The following is a 20,531-nucleotide window of genomic DNA, read 5'->3' as shown; positions in this document are numbered from 1 at the left end:
ATTAAATATTCCATGCCATGTACTCAGAAGCGGGAAAAAAATTCCAAATGCAATGAAAATGGTGAAAAAACGCATTTGCGCCATTTTCTTGTGGGCTTGGATATTACGTCTTTCACTGAGCGCCCCAAATGACATGTCTACTTTATTCTTTGGGTCGGTACGATTAAGGGGATACCAAATTTGTATAGGTTTTATAATGTTTTCATACATTTACAAAAATGAAAACCTCCTGTACACAAATTATTTTTTTGATTTTGCCAACTTCTGGCGCTAATAATTTTTTTATACTTTGGTGTACGGAGCTGTGGGTGGTGTCATTTTTTGCGAAATTTGATAATATTTTCAATGATATCATTTTTAGGACTGTATGACCTTTTGATCACTTTTTATAGATTTTTTTATATTTTTCAAAATGGCAAAAAAGTGCCATTTTTGACTTTGGGCGCTATTTTCCGTTATGGGGTTAAACGTATTGAAAAACCGTTATCATATTTTGATAGATCGGGCATTTTCGGACGCGTCGATACCTGATGTGTTTATGATTTTTACTGTTTATTTATATTTATGTCAGTTCTAGGGAAAGGGGGGTGATTTGAAATTTTAGGTTTTTTTATTATAATTTTTTTTTAAACTTTTTTTTATTCTTATTTATACTATTTTTCAGACTCCCTAGGTTACTTTAACCCTAGGTTGTCTGATCGATCCTACCATATGGGGATTTTCCTCCTCATTCATCGCTGTGAAAACACCCGCGATCGGTGCTAGCACCGATCGCGGGTGTTACCGGTAAGCCTTTGCTGCAATATGAAGCAAAGACTTACCGGCTCCATGCAGCGCGACCCGACCGCTGCCGTGAATACACGGCGGGCGGGATTACCGGCGTATAAGACGACTCCAGAGAAGACAGAAGTTTTTCTGTCTTCAAAAGTCGTTTTATACGCCGGAATATACGGTATACAGGCAGTCCCCGGGTTACGTACAAGATAGGGTCTGGAGGTTTGTTCTTAAGTTGAATTTGTATGTAAGTCGAAACTGTATATTTTATAATTGTAGACCCAGACAAAAATAATTTTTGGCCCCAGTGACATTTGGAGTTTAAACATTTTTTGCTGTAATGGGACCAAGGATTATCAATAAAGCTTTATTACAGACACCTTACAGCTGAATATTGCAGTCTGGGACTATAGTAAAGCATTCAGAGACTTCACCAGAGGTCAGAGGGGTCTGTCTGTAACTATGGGTTGTCTGTAAGTCGAGTGTCCTTAAGTAGGGGACCGCCTGTATATACAATTTGTGGCAGACAACTGACTGCCCTCAGACAATGGATGGGTAAAAGGGTCATACAGCATCCAGTACCAAAAATACTCATGGCGTCAATTTTTGAGGCGCTTCTCATCCATTAGTCGGTGGCTGAGTGAGTAGCACTACAGCCTTGCAGCGCTGGGGTCCTGGGTTAGATTCCCACCAAGGTCAACATCTGCAAAGAGTTTGTATGTTCTCTCTGTGTTTGCGTGGGTTTCCTCCAGGTCCTCTGGTTTCCTCCCACACTATAAAACATACTGGTAGATTGATTAGATTGTGAGCCCCATGGGGACAGGGACTGATTTGACAAGCTCTGCGTAATCGGTGTGCACTGTATAAATAAAGAGCTATTATTATTATTAGTTCCGAAGGTCTCCCATTTTATTTTTCCATGATATTTCGGGAAAGCAGGGAAGTTTATTTGTTTGAGGAGACACTAATCCAGAGGGTTACCTCATACTCTATCACACCATATGGTACTTGGATGGATAACCTCATGGGGTATTAAGACTTTAAGAGCCCAGAGGGGGGTGGGGGTCCTAGCTCACCCACTTTACACATCAAGCTGACTAAATAATGTAAAATCTGATGAGTTGTGACGACTTTCCCCCTCATGACACGAGGTGCTCGCCGCCCGTCCTGTCAGCTCTCTGCCATCCCCGCCATACTGCCAGCTCGTCTCCAGTAAACTTCTGCCCCTTCTCCCCAAACTCTTCCTCCCCTGAGTGTAGTGTGAGGACCCTCCTCTCCCCCTCCCCTCCCCCAGGGCCGCCATTGGCTCTGCTCCCCGCTTTATCCCACACTGCACTGCGTGGCGCGTCATTGAACAGAGCCCATGATGGCGGCGCTGGGTGCGAGTGAAGTGATCGCCCAGCTGGAGAGCGCTGCCAAAGTTTTAATGGTGAGCGGGGTCCGGCCGCGGAAGGGTTGCTGGCAGGGGGGCTGTGTGTGTGACTGGCACCCGAGGGCTGTGCTCGGCACCGTGTGTCAGGGGCAGGTGCCCACACCGCGCTGGGGCAAGGGCTGCTGCCATGTCCCTTCCTGTGTACTCCCTGCTTCCCTGGATCCCAGCATCCAGCTACTGGATCCCAGGATCACTCTGCCCACAGGTGTTGGCAGTGCCCCATCTGGTGCCCCTTCCAGCTCTTATACAAATACTCAGTCTTGTCTGTCTGTGGTTACTTTTTACATTCTTAATTGGATTATTAGTTCCCAAATATTAAAGTGTGTAATATCAGGGGGATACAGGGTGGGTCCGCTGCCCACCATTATACCAGGGGGGGTTATAAATGTGAGGAGGGCACCCTGTAAGGATCTAAACTTTATGTCCATGTTCACATTGTAAAGGGGGTAAGATTGGGTTTGTTCAATTGGATTTGTTTCGGATGCTTTGGTAAGAGGTCGAATCAAAACGTAAATGCAGCAGAGTTTTGTAATTGAGTCTGAAACTAAATTAAAAAAAATCTGCTGCAGAAAGTGCGGCCGTAGATGTAACCTATCTGCAGATCCGTTTTTGCGGTGTAATTCTTGGATCCGACATGGAATCCCAAAGTGAATCCGGAGGTTTGACTGTATATTTAGCGATAGGGTACAGGTTCAGATTCACCCAAGAGCGTCTGTTTGAGCTACGACTGATAAGTTGATGGGTGACCTGTGAATCTGCACCCTATGGGAGGACAATGCATAGGGCTATGTTCACATGTAGTGGTTTTGGCGCAGTATTTTAGAGGTTTGCAGCTAATTACTCTGGTTATGTTATGATTTGGCAAAACTTTGGCATCTCGCGGTTATAAAAAGGGGACGTGTATTACAGTACATGCAGTCCCTGTAGGTCTGTACTTAACTTGAATTTGTATGTAAATTGGAACATGTGTATTTTATGATTGTCATTTCAGACAAAATTTATTTTTGTCCCAGTGACAATTGGAATTTTAAAATTTTGACCTCTCGGGGGAACACAAATTATCAATATAACTTCATTAGACACCTTACAGCTGTAGCCTGGGACTAAAGTAACATCCAGAGACCTTCACCAGAGGTCACAGGGGGCAGACAGGTCTGTCGGTTTGTAACTAGGGGTCGTCTGTAACTTGAGGACCGCCTGTATATGTGATGGACTTGTCTAATACAAAGGGGTTAGGGGGCTTCTATAGTAAACCCCACAAGAGGAAAATATAAGCATAAAATCGCAGTTTGACAGCGACGTTTGCCAAACCGAAATTTTCAGGAAAAGAAAACAAATCTGTTTTGTTTTGTTTTTTTTTCTCTGTGCTTTATATATTTTTTTTTTTTGTTTTTATATTACTTTTTACTTTCTTTGGTAAAATAATACACAAATAGTAGTCAGACATTTTACAGTGTAGTAGGTGTACATTTTGGGGTTTTTGGGTTCTGCGTGGTTAAGTACAGGATTCCGATGGTACCAGTAGGACTTTTTTTTTTTTTTTAAATTTATTTTTACAATGGCGACTGTCAAAGTTTTAGACTTTTGAAGGTCTGCTCAATTCTTGTTTTTAAAACGTCAATCGCCAGCAGATAGAAGAGACTTGAAAAGTTGTCCCAAAAACTTCCTTGAGGATTTAGGCTGACAAGCCGTCACCAAGCAGTTATCCGGGCAGTAACCAGATCACAATGATGTACTATATGTCCTATATTCGGGGGGGATCAGATTTATGATATAATTCTTTGAATGCTGTATACAAATAACCCAAATGTCGAAGGGTTCAGAGAAAAGTCTTGCTGGGATGTCCCCTCCTGGCTTGACTAATGTCCTGTAGTAGTACCTCCGGGTGCTGCCCCCACCCTTGTTACCTGCACTATATAGGACCTCGGTTATGCCAAGACAGAACTTCTCGGTGTAACTCTTCTCTGCCACTATGACCCCCTAAAGCTTCCAGACTATAGAAGGACATCATTGTGTTCCCGTCACTTCCCTAGATTGAAAGTTGGTGGCATTTTGTAAGCCTAAATCCTCATGACCGATTCTCTTTTAAATTTTATTCCACACAGGGTTGGGTTTGTCATGCTGATAGGTAGGGATCCTATTGCTGGGACCACTTTTTATCACAAGGATAGGGGTCCAATTCCCTCTTACGAATAATGCGAGAGGTTGAGCTTGTGCCCTTCTGCTCCTGTCTCTGCCTATGGAACTGCCAGAGATGACCAAACATGGCCTCCTGTAGTGTCCAAGGGGATAGAAGGGGTAGCACGGTGCATGCTTGGCCTGCCAATCCAGGCATTGGTGGGAACAGGCCCCCTGTATTGGTGATCTTAAGTGGTCTGCACTGCTTTTCCCAATACCAGGCAGCTTGTTCCCTTTTCTGTGGGAAGGTTATAAAGTGTAATCTTTTACATGTTGTGTATGTGTCAGCTAAATCCACTGGTTTTGACTATGTAATGTGTATGGGGGGCTTTCATCTTGAGGGTCCACATTCTCTAGTGAGAATAGATCCAACGTTGCATTAAGTAGCCCAGTAGCCTTTACCACTTAGTTGTGCCTTGCATTGCAGGCCTAGGAGACCTTTGGTGCCTATTCACACAGCGGATTATGATGGTGAAATTACACTGGAAAACATATGCTGCACATTTGGCTAAGTTCCAGATTTAGATTTGGATAAAGATTTGGGTGCTTCATTGGCAAATATAAATTTGTTCTGTATAGACTGTCGAACACTGTAATAAACGGGAGATATAACAAATATTTTTCCATATAGCCTAAAGACTTCAAAGGGGACCTTTCACCACCTTGCACATTTAGTGGTGAACATACATAATGTCCGGGTAGACATTTGCAAAAGCGGGAGCTCGAAAGAAAATTCCGAGATATCCGTTCCAGTATCTGATCATCTTAATCCTCTGCACTGTTAGAGAGGAGGTGCTGGAGTGGCTGGAGGGGGAGTGTGTTATACTAATCTAGATTATTTTAACACACACCACCACCTCCTCTATGACATTGGCTGTTGCTGATTGGACAGTGTCAGAAAAGTTTAGCATAACACACGCCCAAACATTTTCTTTAGCTCCTCCTCTCTGACAGTGAAGATTACACTGATCTGATACTGGAACTAATATCTCAGCAACTGTGGGGGCTGGAAAGAAAATTCAAAGTGCTCCTGAATCTGTACAGCAGACCCTTCATCACCACATATGTGAGGGCCAATTTAAAGGGGTTCTTATCAATTAGAATGATTTGCTGCCAGAATAGGCAATTGTATGCTTTTTAACTATGGGCAACCAAACTCTGGAATGCCAGACGGGGTCCTCGGTCGATGGAGAAATAGCGTGTGACCTCCTGCTTTTTTTTTTTCATTGTCCGTAGGTCTGCCAGTTATAGCGGTGCCATAAATGAAGTGGCACATACAACCTGTTACTTCATTTATTAGGGGAATGGTATGCCCATTCTTGTTAGATCAGCTTGCAAATTTGGGATAAAGTGCCCCTTTAATCTTGGACAGATGGGTGTGGAGTTCCCGTGGTCAGGCCATTTATCCCGTCTGCAGATCTCTGTGATCATGAAATATTTGACTCCTCTTTACACGCCGCCGCCACTTCATTAGATTCGTTCCACCTCCCGATATGACTGAGCAATTACTGTTTTAAACGAAGAAGATCCCTTCAGGTCATTTGTACGCAACAATTATCACAAAGCGATCAAATCACATGTAAAATCGTAGTGTGTAATCCCGGCCTGAGGGTAAACCTGTCTGTACATCAGCACCTACTGTATGCTGAACACTTCTGCCCCAGTTTCCCATTGGAAATTGTATTTTTTTAGCCGTTTTGGTGCTTTATATTGTAACTCTTTGTATTGTTCCGAGTGTCGTTTTTGAGACATGTGGCGTTGATGATTGGTGGTATCGCGGGCATGTAATCCAGCGTGGCCTTTCTTGCGTAGGAGCGGACGCTATGGCCCGTTACACGCCTAGTAATGCTCTAGCTGTAATGGGAGGCATCTTGAGAATTTGCTGTGACTGCACATCTGCCCGAGCAATGCTATACAACAAGGGTGACCATTATACATTGAAGGGCACAGCTGCCGCCTGCCGAAATTCTTAATACGCTTTAACATAATTTTATTTTTTAGAATGTTAATCTACCATCAAAATACAGGGACACTTGCTCATATATCATATATATGTGGCAATCTTTGTATATTTGTTATCCATGGCCTCCTACTTTATAAAATCAACTGCTAAACTCATTGTGCTAATAAGCCTGAAGATATCTGGTGGCGTTACCAGAGCCACTCAGTGCTGTAGCTTCACAAGCTGCAACACTGTGCTGGATCACTTCCCTTCTCCCACTGTAGCAGAAGGGTGGAAGTGCTCCTGTACAGTGTAACGGCCTGTAAAGCTACATCAGTGGTAACACCACACTAGAGCCCTACTGGCTCATTAGTATAAACTTAAAAGTTGGTTTTAGAAGGAATGAGGCCATGGATGATGGGGGCAGGCACTGCCTATATACTAAGGGGCTGTTGGCTATATACTGGGGGCATGGGGCTACTGCCTATATACTAAGGGGCTGCTGGCTATATACTGGGGGCATGGGGCTACTAGCTATATACTCCGGGGCATGGGCTATATACTGGGGGGCATGTGTGTGCTGGCTATATACTGGGTAGGCTGTGACCAATGTATTCCTAGGCTTCTACTCAAGTTAATAGGTTTTCCCAGGTTTTTGTGTTGGGTACCTCGGCTTATACTCGGTTCTTGCGTATATACAATACCCTCCTCAAGCTACCGGTTCCCACATTGCTCCAGTACTTCTGCATTTGGCACTTCACATCCAGTTACAGGGGAATACAGGACCCGCCACAGTCGATGAGTGACCTCCATGGACCTGGGAACAACAAAACTGACTCCTCATGGTCATCTGAAGTGAAGTCCCTTGGTGCAAGGAGGCCACTCTCAGTCCTAAGCAGATCCTGTAACACCCTGAAAAACTGGAATTACTGGAGCAGGGTCAATTTGCTTCCATTTTACTTCCCACCCCTTCCCTGGCCACTTAGGAATCTTGAAAAACTTTTTAATTGCTGATTGGTGGGCATGTAATGCTCAACACTTTTGCTTGGTAGCTGTCCTTACTCTACAGACAGAACCAGAAGCGGACCTCTCTGTTCATAGTGTGGCTACCATCCGACCTTACTGCAGGTGCTGCTTCTGTGCACCTCAATAATAGATATTACCTTTAATAGGGGCATATACAGGGCTTCCCTTAGGTTATTGAAGGCAAAAATGGTTAAGGGTCGATTATCAAGATCTCAACAGCGCCATAAATAGTACAGTGGCTGCAATTGGCATTGCAGCTGGGGCTATATTCTCTACCATAGGACTGAGCTGCAAACAGCCCACATGCCAAATAAAGGTGATGTATAGGGATGTCAACTTGGTGTTGAATATGCTAATCGGAAGCCTGGGGATAGATTCTGGAATATTGCATCAAGCAGAAATGCAACACATGTCATTTAAAGGTTACTAGTTGGGTAACAATAATAATAATTCTTTATTTATATAGCACACACAGATTAGACAGAACGTGCCAAATCTGTCCCCAATGGGCCTCACAATCTAATCAACCTACCAGTATGTTTGGGAGGAAACTGAAGGACCCGGAGGAAACGCATGCAAAACCACGGAGAGAACATACAAACTCTTTGCAGATGTTGTCCTGGATGGGACTTGAACCCAGGACCCTGGCGATGCAAGGCTGTAATTGATCTCGGTCTTATAAATTACTTTCCTCTGTTATTCCTCCTGTTGACGATTTATACGTTTCTAGGAGGAACAACAGAGGAACAACGTGGTTATCAGAAAAGTTTCACGTGCTTCCAATGAGGAATGTTATATGTTCAATATACGTAGTTTGTCTTGTTATAGAAAACTGTGGCATGTTGTATAACGTGAGTGTCCCTTCCGGTGCCCCCGGCCCCTACACACGCCGGTCAGCCTTACTTCAGACGCTGCCCTCGCTGAGTCAGCAGAATGTATAGGAACATTCCTGAGGCACACATGCTTTTTGTCCTGTGTAAGGACTCGCCGCTGCCTGAGGAATGAGGAGACGTCGGTGCGGTACAACAAGTTGGCATTGCATCTGCACGCTGGAAAAATGTAGGTCTTTCCATGGTTTCTAAGGAACATCAAGTGGAAAGAGGTGCAGTATGTTCTCCTCCTTATCCTCTTCCATTCCATCGCTCATCTATACCACTTGTCCAAATCCTGCAGCCTCTGTTCTGTGCAGCCAAAGTTGCTCTCTATAAACTTCTATTAGGTTCTCCAATAGCCATACACTGAGTAGGTGACTTCTGAGCTGTACAATATGGACCATCATAATGTGGTGTCTACTCACCGAGCAACCCCATTGTGTGGCAGAATCTTGGCTTGTCTCTTATTTCCAATGCTGATTTTATATTTTTTTTTCTTTTCATAGTGGTAGTGCAAATATGTGCCGAAACTTTCTGTTGCATGTCAATAGGTTTGATTTAAAAGAAATCGACCATCAAAATCCATCCTGATAATCCAGGGACCCTTACTCGTAGATGCAGGCACTGGGCCTGTTTAATCTTCTTATATTTGTTATCCATGGCCTCCTGCCTTCTAAAATCAACTTTTAAAATTATGATATTGAGCCAGAAAGGCTCTCGGGGCTGTTACCAGAGCACCTCTATGCTGTAGTTATACAGGCTGTTACACGGTCTCCTCATGACCGCACCATGTAAGGCCCCTGTGGATCAGACTTCCTCTGTGGCATCCTCCTACGGCAGCCCTGGGATCTGACGAGTGCCCTGGGGCTGCACAATCTCCTTACAAGTCCAGTACTGCTTCTGGGCGGAACCTGACTGTAGCTCACTGAGCATGGAGAAGCATGATACATTTGTACTGCAGTGTGTTAGCTCAATATGAGCTAGAACAAGCAAAGGATCGCTCATTCAAGCCAATATGTGGGGTAAAAAGGGTCTAATAACAGTAAAAAAAAAAAATTCTAATAAAAGTAAATGTCCCCTAAACGCCACCATTTCTGAATTTTTTTTTCCAAATTTTCGCCAAATATCCATTTTTTTTTTCATAATTAAATGTGAAACCGAACGCCCAAATTTTTCATGGATCTACGGAACCAGTTGATCCTGGACCTTGCACCCACGTTCTGTCTTGATAATGGGTGGATGATGCTCAGGGCTGAGTTGTAGTACCGCTACATCTTTGTTTCCTCCACAGGGCCAGGTCCATATCTCGGACCTTCTCTGCACTTACATTATCTACTGCTGATTTTGCAGGATGGGGGCGCTACAACACTGCTCCGTTCACTTGTCATTGCTATCTTTTTCTATGAAAGATATTGTTTCCACTTTTGCTAGAAGTCTACGGCAAACAATATATTCGGAGTGGTCTGCCCTGATGGCCTTGGAGGTGTCATCAGCTTGTTTGCATTGCGGAGTAGAGACTGTCTGCTCGATGCAGTTACATTCCTTATAGATTATGAGGTTTCTTGGATAAAACGCAATGGTCTTAGAAATTCCTCGAAGTGCAGGTTTTATTGATGAGCTAAAGTGTATAGGCGGAAAACTTCTATCTCCCCATAAAATCCCAGATCTTATGGCAGGATTTACTTTTCATCCAGGCTTAATGCACTATGTACTTTATAGTAAAGATTTTTTTTATCCCCATCCATCAACGGGTAATAATCTTTATATAGCGCCATCAAATTCTCTATCGCTTTAGAAAAAAACGGGTAGGGGATAAAGTGTTGATCAGAGGAGGTCTGACCTCTAGGACTCCCACTGATCACAAGGGCCTGTACCCCCTCATTAATGCTGATCCGGCCCTAATTTACGATCTGCCGCACCATTCATTCTCTATATCACTGCCGTAAATTGCAGAGCTCAGCACTTTATCTCCACCAGCCCCATAGACTGTGAATAGAACGGCAGGGTCACTACACCTTCAATTGGGGGAACAATAGTTTTAAAAGAAAATATACAAGAAATTGCAATACAGATATATATAATAATGCTGCAAAATTTTTTGATTTGTTTTACTTTGGGCAAGTTTACATCTGTGTCCTGCCTTCAGATTTTGTTTCTGCTTTGTAATGTTAATCAAGGATGACTAATGAAAGGGTTTTTTTTTTTTTTTTTTTTTTTAGAACTGATCCGCTAAAGTGCATCTTAAAAAAAACAGTTAGTTTGCTCATATATCCATTAAAATTTCAATCCATTATTTGCAAAAATTACTAAACGTGTGAATTTGCCCTAAGGCTAAGTTCACATCTGCAAAGGTATGCCCACCCTCCCTTAGCCTGGCACTGCATCGCTGTGTGCACCTATTGCTATCTCACGTTCGTGGGAATTAGCCCTTACTTTGTAGATTTTCTGTGTAGGTGCCACAAAAACCTGATACCAGAATGAACATTGTATCTAAGATGATGTGTATCTGGCAATCCGGCTTAGTGACGGTGTTTGTCCCCTAGATGGCGTCATCTCCTCAGTAAATATTACAAGCCATAGGCTGCAGAGGGCTTCCCCCTGCCTGTATATTACAAGTATTTGGAGTAATGCTATAGTTGATGTTCCTTATGATGAGCCTTTTTGTGTCCAGAAGTTCAAATTGCGTCACCGAATTGTCCATTTATTTCTAAATTTAATTGATAATTGGCACCAAGCAGAGTTATGAGATGACATTCATATATTTTTATAATGGTAACTGTTAAGACCGACATGTCATTGGACCTGAATACAGAGCAATGATGGGGTTTTCTGCTGCCTCCCGGCTACGGATGAAGCAGCCTTAGGTCTGCATGTTGCCAGGATTGTGCACCCTGTTCTCACCTACAGAATGACAAGGGAACCCAAATACTCGGGGATAACATATAGAAACTGCACACAACTTCTTTCCTTATGTGAACTGTTCTTTTCTTCCCCCCGCAGGCCCCGCCATCCATGGTCAACAATGAACAGCGGCAGCACGCAGAACACATATTCCTCTCCTTTAGAAAATCAAAGTCGCCCTTTGCCGTATGCAAACATATATTAGGTGAGTATTGATGGAAGTATATGTCATATGTGTGCCAGAAACACAAACTTTGTTCAGGAAAATGTGATTTCCTAGAAATTGAAGATTGTGGAAGTGATCAACCTAATATATATATGTGTATGTATGTGTGATATATACACTGTGGAGTGTTCAAGGGAGCTGTGAAAAGTTTGTAATTTAAAGGGAACTCTCTGAATTGCTAATATTGATGACTTATAGGAACTCTACCATCAAAATCTATTATGACAAAGCGGAGACTCTTATACATAGATCAAAGCACCGTGACACTGTATTTGTTATCCATGGCCTCATTCCATCTAAAATCGACTTTTAAAATTAGACAGAAGGGCCATGGGGGGAGTTACCATATCCCCTCCATCCTGCAGCTTCATAGGCTTTTGCTGTCTCCCCATTCTTTCTGTTCCCCTAGCACTTCCCCCTCCCTCTGACCGCTGTAATCTCGGGCAGTGGAAAGGGGAAGTGCTCCTGTACAGTGTAACAGCCTGTGAAGCTACAGCAGGGAGGGGCTTTGGTAATTCCCCCCCCTCCCCAAAGAGCTCTTCAGTCTCATTAACATAATTATAAAATTTGATTTTAAGGCAGGAGGCCGTGGATAACAAATAAGATTACCACAGTCACAATGCTTGGATCTTTGAGTAAGTTTCCCTGCTTTATCATGATGGATTTTGATGGTAGATTTCCTTTAATATCTCTGAGTTGGGCTACATGCACACGTTGTATGCCCGTAGTAATGTAGAACAGTGGGCATACATCGGCGCTGCGGAGAGGAGCAGGGGATGAGCGCAGCTCACCCCCTCCCCTCTCCATAGGCATATACAGCGCATGGCGCCATATTACGTAGAAAGATGGGACACAGTGCCGTGAGCCCATAGAAGTGTGTGGGGGATGTATATGGGCTGTATATATATGTCCCCCATAAATGTGTGTGAATGTAGCCTAACGTCTACATTTATTCTAAACTGCAGTACAGAATATTGTGGGATCCTTTTCTAATTTATCTGGTAAAATGATGGACCCTCTAACCCTTGTGGTCACAGGCGATGCACTTTAATTTCCGTTTTCCTCTATGTCCTACACAGAAACTAGTAAAGTGGACTATGTACTTTTTCAAGCTGCCACGGCGATAATGGAAGCGGTTGTAAGAGAATGGATCCTGTTGGAAAAAAGTAGCATTGAGTCACTCCGAACATTCCTATTAACTTATGTCTTACAAAGGCCCAAGTAAGTACAGATTTATCAGACTTTGCTGTTAATTTTATCCACAGTCGCAGACTTATTTCGTACCACTAGGGGGCGCACACATCATAAAGTTGAGAGGTTTTGGCAAAGTTAGACTTGCTCATCCTGCACAAGTAAATTATAGTTTTAAGAACGGTTTTAATAACCTCAGTTTTCCCCACTGTTATTATTGTGATTAGACTTTATCTGCTGATGCTGTGGTGTCTGCCAAGTGGGTTAACCTCCTACAATGATGCTGTGACCACGTGGTCTGGAAAGAGAGGCACCTGTCTCTGCCTCCCCTACAAAACAATAGGTGACAGATTGAGCCAGTCTTGTGCTACAATGGGGGACATGTATTATCGTATCTGCGCCTAAAAATGCCGGGATCATTTGTTTTTTTTGGGGCACAGAATTGTTGCGGATCATTTCTGAGTTTGTGCCAGAAAGAACAGAGGTTTCTGACTATCCCGTCTTTTTTTTTTTTTTTGGTCGCAAGTGGGCGTGGCCTAACTTTTCCACATTATCCGTCACATTTTATGTGTATTTTGTCGGCATTTTTAGGCGCAGTTTTTGGCGCACAATAGACCAGGAAAAAAAAGTGGTCAGAGCGCAAAATTAAGGTGCAGTCCATGTAAGATTTTGGCGCACATCTCATTGATGTCGACATTTTTAAGGCGCACGACTGATTATCTACCGTCCATTATTTACTTACAGCCGTGCGCCACTTTAAAACATCGGGCTGTGCTATCCGAAGATTGATCTCCGATGCCGACAGTCGTGCTTGCGCCAGAATTAGTAACCCCCCCCCCCCTCCCAATATCTCTTTAAACCACAAAATCCCTACTGTAAACCGGCCCAAACCGTCAGCCAAACCACAAGGGTCAGGGAGTAACTGCCCCATTTTGAGCTCTGTAGTCCCTAGAACCAGACTTCTGGTACAATATTAAAGCAGAGAATCTCCCCTTTTAAATCACGTCTTCAGAGATACAGCAGTTAATGATATAGTTGGGAACGATCAGATAAAAAAAAAACTGTTCCTGACTATTTCTTTAGCGGCCGCATCTCTGTTACTAGCAGAGGAACTTGACGTAATCTGAAAGATGAAATTTTAGAGATGCTCTAAAAGTCAATCATTTCCTGCAAAAAGTACTTTTGCATATAACTTTGAATATTAACCAGTCACCAACATTAACTCCATTAAACCACTGTTCCCCTCAGATAGGGTATGAATATTTATTTTATAGAATTCCCTCTTTTATGTGAAACTTTGTCTATAAAAGAAAAAAAAAAAAAGTCCTATGAAGAGAAGAGTCATATTTTTCCTACAGCGAGTCAACTTTACAGGCTGCTTAAGTGAGAGTCTCTTTGGATGCCCCTATCTTCCACTTTGGGGTAAAGATAAGAATCTATCAGATCCCATTAGACTTTTGGTTATGCGATGTATGTAACCAGTGATACAGGATACAAGTTCCAGATTTGTTTTTTTTACTTTTTAGCTGCAGCTCTCATTCCCAACTATGGGGGTGATTTATTAGAAGTGTCTAAGGTAAAACTTTTAATTTTATAAGAAGTTGCGGGAAAATGAAGGCCCAGCAACTGGAACAGTTCTGATATCCCCCATGTCTTTACCCTACTATCTGGGATCTACCTAATAAGTAGGTCCGAAGGCAGGTTCCTTTACGAAGAACAAGTAAAGCTAGCTGCGCTCTGAAGATGGGGCAGGAGGGAACGATACAGGATACTGGGGCATGGAGTAGCCGTAGCTGCCCCTCCACGTATCAGTAGCCTCTTGGGGAAAATTAGCATATATATACATATCGGACTAAGTTTTTAGACGGTTTTGGGCGAGTAAAGAATTAGTTAAAAAAAAAAGATATGGCTTGTTCATGGTAACAGAACCTGCCGTGGTAGATTTCCTTTTAAGGGCTATTTCTCAAGAAAATGGGTAGGCTGGGTAAACGGGCCGTGAGGTGGCACAATCCCAGGTGCTGCACACATTGCAGTGGATGGGAGTCCCCCCTCTATACAGAAATATAATGCAAGGACCTTCCCTCTGCCGGTGGAACTGTATTCAATATTTCAGTTCTGTTGCAGCTTTTCGGCCGCATACATTAAAATACGAGGCTCCCTGGGGCGCTCGGGTGACGTAGCTTGACCGCCCCAGGCTAATTGGTATAACTTTTATAACTCTGTTTTTCTGCGATCTAGAGTTATAATAAGTAGTCCTCGGGAACTTCTTACTTACTAGTACACATCTACCGTCACTAAACTGATGGTAGATGTCCTCTAAATATTTTCTTTAATATCAAGGCTGGGTTCACAACACTCTTTTGTGTATACGCTAAGCATGTGCATCGGAAAAGCACCCGACGTATACATTGACCTAGTTAGGCATAGTTGTTGCCTCTGTCTGCTCACTATACCTCCTGTACCGCCAAAAAAACGCAGGATGGAAAGACGTAGCAAGCTACATTATTTCATCCTGCAGCTTCCGCCTGAGCGACGTATGTACACAGGCAATGGACGGCTATGGGGAGTGGATGCAGCGTATTGCATCTCACCCCACAGCACCACCGAGAACATATGGTGCACGGCAGGAGGGAGGATCCGGTGATGTCACTGTCCATATAAGGACAGTTAAATCACTGTCGGGAATTCCCCGTTCACTGTCTGCAGCCAATTGCCATTAGCTGCTGCTGATGTACACTCCTCCCTCAGCATTAAGGGGGAGGGTGTCCCGAGGCAATGTATCCCACTGTATGGGCATTAAACTCGACTCTTATCATGCAAAATGACTCTTCTCATCTAAATTCCACATGACATTAAAGGTGTTTTTTTTATTTTTTATTATTTTTTTTAAATTTTAATTGGTAAGAAGGTAAGACTTTTTGGGTAGATTTCAGGGACACAAGGGTTTTGGGTGGAGGCGATGAAAGTGAATAGGCAGAGGGGAAATGTTGATACGAACGGTCTAGTTTTCTACATAATCATGGAGTGCAAGTCTGCACCGGCATGTTCCCAATATGTAGCATCTGCTCACCTTGTGTGACTATATTTGATTTGAGGTTTGTCTAAATTGCCAGGTTTTCTTCTCCCTTCAGGCCCTGCACAATTTCTAATTCACAGAATTGGCTGTGACTGGAGGGTCCCTTTTAATAGATAAAATATTTTGTTTCTGTGCATGAGAGATGCATGGAAATCCTTGCTGCTTTATTCCAAAATTGGCGCCACATCTGACCGCCTGGTATTGCAGCTCCTTTCTACAGAAATGAATGGAGCTTCGTTGCAGTACCACGCACTACTCACGGTCAGGAGTGGAGGTGTTTTAGGATGGAAGTTGTCATGTTTTTAACCCCCTGTAAACCTAGTAATTTTTTTTTCTCTTTGTTACGTGTAAGTTATGGAAAACCTTTTTAGCCCTTTTCATATATGAAGATAGAGAGATTTTTCGGTTACAGGTCCTTAAAAATACTTTAACCTCACTCCAGCTTTGTGTTTGAAATATAGACATGATACGGTGGTTGCCCACTTTTTGAGTAGCAGTACGTTGTCCCTGTGATAAGGGATGATGGTCATAGCACAGGACCAGGTCTATTGTCTTGTGGACACTAGAGTTGAGGAGGGTCAGACGTCTCTACACCAGAATTAGGCTTTCTGGGTAATACAGATTTATATAGGAAACTACTGGCCATGTTAATAATTCTTCCATATGCAATCTTTTTCCTCTCTTGCATTTTTTGGTTGTATCTGGTTGGTTACTATTACAATTTCTACAGTACTGATGTGTATTTTGTCTTTTAGCCTTCAGAAATACGTAAGAGAACAGATCCTGCTGGCTGTAGCGGTCATAGTAAAGAGAGGATCTTTAGACAAATCTATCGACTGCAAGAGTATTTTCCACGAAGTCAACCAACTTATCAGCATCGGCAACCCTACAGTAGTAAGTGCCAGCGACAGCCTATAATAGTTTCTTCTGTAGAACGTTTATAAGATCCGTCATGCTCTCCCTGTCATTTCCATGTTGCTTCACTGCCTTTGCTCCTGCAGTCTCCTTAGGGTCTTTGCTTCCTTTCATATGGAATATTTAGGAAGGAATTGAAGATGGATGGAGACCTGGAAAATATTGATGAACGTACAACTTGTTTTTTGTAAATTGCTTGGTTATTTCCACGTTAAACACATGTACAGAAACAAAGTGTGACGTTTCTGTATGTATGTCAGCTACGGGTGTATGGAGAAGGGCTCACAGGCTGAGTCCTTTCCATACAAGGTGGGTGTTTGCTGCACAGACACAAAATTGGATGCTGACTTACCACGGGGCAGCACTTCTTGCATCAGATATTATAAAAGGAGTTCCTGCATTCCCACTATATAGCCGCAGCAAAATGTAATCATGATTATAATGGAGTCCTTGCATCGCTTATTACTATAATGCACATATTCCCGTTTCTGGCGCTGTAGTCAGTTGTGAAACCAGGCACTGCACAGCTGGGACGTGGACTGACCACAACTGTCTGTAGGAGCCCTTAAGAAAAGATTTGTACATATTCTGTTTTTTTTAAACCCACTACTGTCTTTTGCACAAGATCGCTGATGCCAAACACTGACCTGTGAATTGGATTACAAGCATCTGTCTTGGACATACTAATCGTATCAAGACACTAAACAACAAAGACGCAGGACACACACATCCGCGGGGGGAGTGGGGAATGGGGAGAGGAATGACCCCTAATATCCAAGACCTAACAAAGCCTGAACCGCTCTTAAAGGGATATTCCCACAAAGACAATTTTTGATTCTTAAATATACTCAGGATAACAAAATAAAAAATTCTCATTAACTGTTATTAGCAAAAATGCATCATTTCAGATATTATTTCAACCCCTCTATCAGTCCGGGTGTTAATAATAATGATTTTTTTTTTTATATAGCGCACAAAGATTACACTGCGCTACACAGAGCTTGTCAAATCGGTCCCTGTCCCCAATGGTGTGTACAATTTTGGTTGTCCTTCGATACGAATGTAAATCTTCTGACTATGTTTGGGTTCTACTCATGAAAAGCTTCTCTTGTCTGCACACTACAGTGCTCTCAGCTTCCTGCTCCCCTTCCCTGCATTACAAGGCCAGCTCAAAAACAGTCACATCTTGCCAGCAGGTAGTATTGTGGAGAGACTTGCTCTACTAGCTGCAGATGGATAAGGTTTTATATCAGAGCTGTCTGTGTTTTATTGATTAGATGAGGGAGCAGAGTTGAGTGTCATTGTGTTTTATATCAATCTCATGGATCTCTCATCTCTGCTCTGACTCATCTCTTTTTCTGTGTGTCAGATACTAGTGAATGTCCAGAAGTTAAATAAAAGTGTAGATAAACCTGTACCCTGATAATCTAGGCACATTGTCAGCTCACAACCTCTAATAGCACAGAGGGATCATGAAATGTCTGCTGAGAGAGTCTCTGCCCACACCTTGGAATATTACACCGACCATCACTGAGTGATAGCAGCTAAAACAGCAATAAAACTGAGTAAAACTGTTAAAAAAATTACTATTAAAAAATTACTATTACTATTGAAGTAATGGGTCAAAAATGATCTTTATTGTACTAGGGGATTTCTTTCTTTAATTATACAATTTCCATATTCCTTAGCATGATGATCCAAACCCTGGACTTACAGGCCAACCACGGCATCCTTTAGGTGGACAGATCTTAAAGGCATTTTTCTATTATTTTTTCCAGGCTATAGTGACACATGTCCTATTTGTGATGTGTAATAATTGGCTGCGGTTCCGGTTTCCACTCTCTAGAATGTCTCCATGGGGGGGGTCATCGGCCTCCCCAATCCCCCTCATATTGCAGGTTAATGCTGTGTAATATTCCGCTGCTGTAGTGTAAGTGACTCCTTCCAGGATCCTGCTTAAGGGCCGGCTTCATTACAGAGGGGTCAGGGAATAGGTTATGTCATCCGTGGTATGCAAGTTGAAGTGGGGATTATTAACCCTGGTTGTGACACTGCCATTCCTGACCACAACTACTCTTCAGCTCTTTCTAAGGGATAAAGGCGAAGCTGACAGATTTAGCGGCTGTTGTATTCTTAAAAAAAAAAAGACACATTGCGATTATAACTTATAGGTTTCATTGCAGCATTTTATACCATTAATTGTCTATTTGTTAGATTTTAGAAGCTGCAGGGAGTTGGGGTGTGGGGGGGGGGAGACCTCCTCCGAGGGTCGTGTAATAGCGAGGGCCCTCAGAGGAGTTTTGGTGATGCCCCCCCATAGCCCGTCCACTCATTTGAAGCGGCTTCCAGCGGACAGTGGGGTCACAACCTGCTCAGTCACTTGAAGAGTTGGGGTCCTGTAGCTGCACCCACCTAATGCTTGGACTTCAGGAACAGCTGTGCTCTTGGTGGGTAGCGCTGACATATTACAACCACTGTCCGGAGAACATAATAATAATAATTCTTTATTAATATAGCGCCTACAGATTATGCAGCGCTGCACAAAGCATGTCGAATTGGTCCCTGTCCCCATGGGGCTCACATCTAAACTACCTACCAGTATGTTTTGGAGTGTGGGAGGAAACCAGGGGACCTGGAGGAAACCCACGCAAACACAGAGAGAACATACAAACTCTTTGCAGATGTTGACCTGGGTGGGATTCGAACCCAGGACCCCAGCGCTGCAAGGCAGAAGTGCTACTCACTCAGCCAACGTGCCGCCCAGAACATGGATTGTAGATGAAGAGCGGACAACAGAGCTCTCCCTTCACACATTATCGCTGGTCACATGGGCTACCACAGGGAAAAAGACTCGTGCACATTTATATTCAAGGGTTTTTTTTTTTTCTTCCAGTCTCTTTTATACAGGCATTAAGCAGGGAATAGCCATGAAGGGCTGGTAATGCCGGCTACTCTTCAGGTACCTTTGGTTTTTAGGATTAGTGTAGTAGGTTGATATACCTCTTTAAAGGGAACCTGGCACCAGTTTTTACTGCACTAAATTCCTAGTCCCCTAAGGTAAGATATGAAATGTACTTTTTTTTTAGAATTCCTAGAATTCCCTCTTTTAAGTGAAATCTCACCTGTTTTTACCTATAGAAATTCTAGTCGGGCAAATGTGAAAACTGGATGAGAAGAGTCATATGAGAGGAGTCAAATTTAGTGGTTATAGGGGGGGTATTGTCTGCATCATTGGGAGGGTTGGTAGCCTGATCTATAACTACTGAGCCAGTGTTGAACACATCTCACATAGAAGCAGCGAAATAATCTCAATTTCTTGCACCCTGCAAAAAATAGCGATAGTTTTTGCTTCTACGCCACCGTCACAGTATTTGGTATACTAAGGCTATATTCACACTGCCGTTGCCCGCCCGTACCGTAGCGGGCAACAGCAGTGTACGGGGAGAGGAGGAGGAGGTGAGCGCAGCTCACCCCCGCCCCTCTCCATAGGAAGTAATGGCGCACGGCGCCATACTACGGACAAAGATAGGACACCGTACCGCTCCCGTAGGGCGCCGTGCGCCCATTGCCGTCTATGGAGGACATATATCAGCCGTATATACGTCAGACGTATATACATCCCCCATACGGCAGTGTGAATGTAGCCTAAGTCTGGTCGTAGTTGGCCTCTATCATACGTCAGGTTATGGTCTTTATGATACACCAGCACATGATAAATCTCCCCTCTGTGTGGGTGCAGTTAATATAGTGAAGGGTCTTCTTTACCCCTGGTGGTATCCGGAATGAATGATGCGTGAGCTGTAACTCTGGGTAGTGTGTGAATACGTCCCTGGATGGTGAAGTGATGACTTGGTCTTGTGATCCATCAGAATGCATCCCTGGGGACTGATTCATGAATTAATGATGTCAGTCTCCCATGGTGGCATGTCGTGCCTGTGTGGGTCACATGTACATTCTGTGCGGCCCTGGTGGGGCTGTGGGGGAGCGTTTGCCTGGTT

General features: G+C 43.3%; 1 protein-coding gene across 1 annotated transcript in view; it reads left to right on the top strand.

Annotated features, from left to right (window-relative positions):
* The first annotated feature begins 2,097 nt into the window (after positions 1-2,097).
* The window catches only part of XPO4 (exportin 4), a 67,430-nt gene continuing 48,996 nt past the window's right edge, over positions 2,098-20,531 (top strand). Inside the window, exons 1-4 of the mRNA XM_072134281.1 lie at positions 2,098-2,203; positions 11,225-11,330; positions 12,431-12,572; positions 16,374-16,512. Coding sequence (XP_071990382.1) covers positions 2,138-2,203; positions 11,225-11,330; positions 12,431-12,572; positions 16,374-16,512 — 453 coding nt within the window. The 5' untranslated portion in view covers positions 2,098-2,137. The remainder of the gene's footprint in view (positions 2,204-11,224; positions 11,331-12,430; positions 12,573-16,373; positions 16,513-20,531) is intronic.

The sequence above is a fragment of the Engystomops pustulosus genome, chromosome 2 (genome assembly GCF_040894005.1).
Source record: "Engystomops pustulosus chromosome 2, aEngPut4.maternal, whole genome shotgun sequence".
Classification (NCBI taxonomy): Eukaryota; Metazoa; Chordata; class Amphibia; order Anura; family Leptodactylidae; genus Engystomops; species Engystomops pustulosus.
The sequence above is the reverse complement of the archived record's forward strand: the minus strand, read 5'-3'. Positions and strand labels throughout refer to the sequence as shown.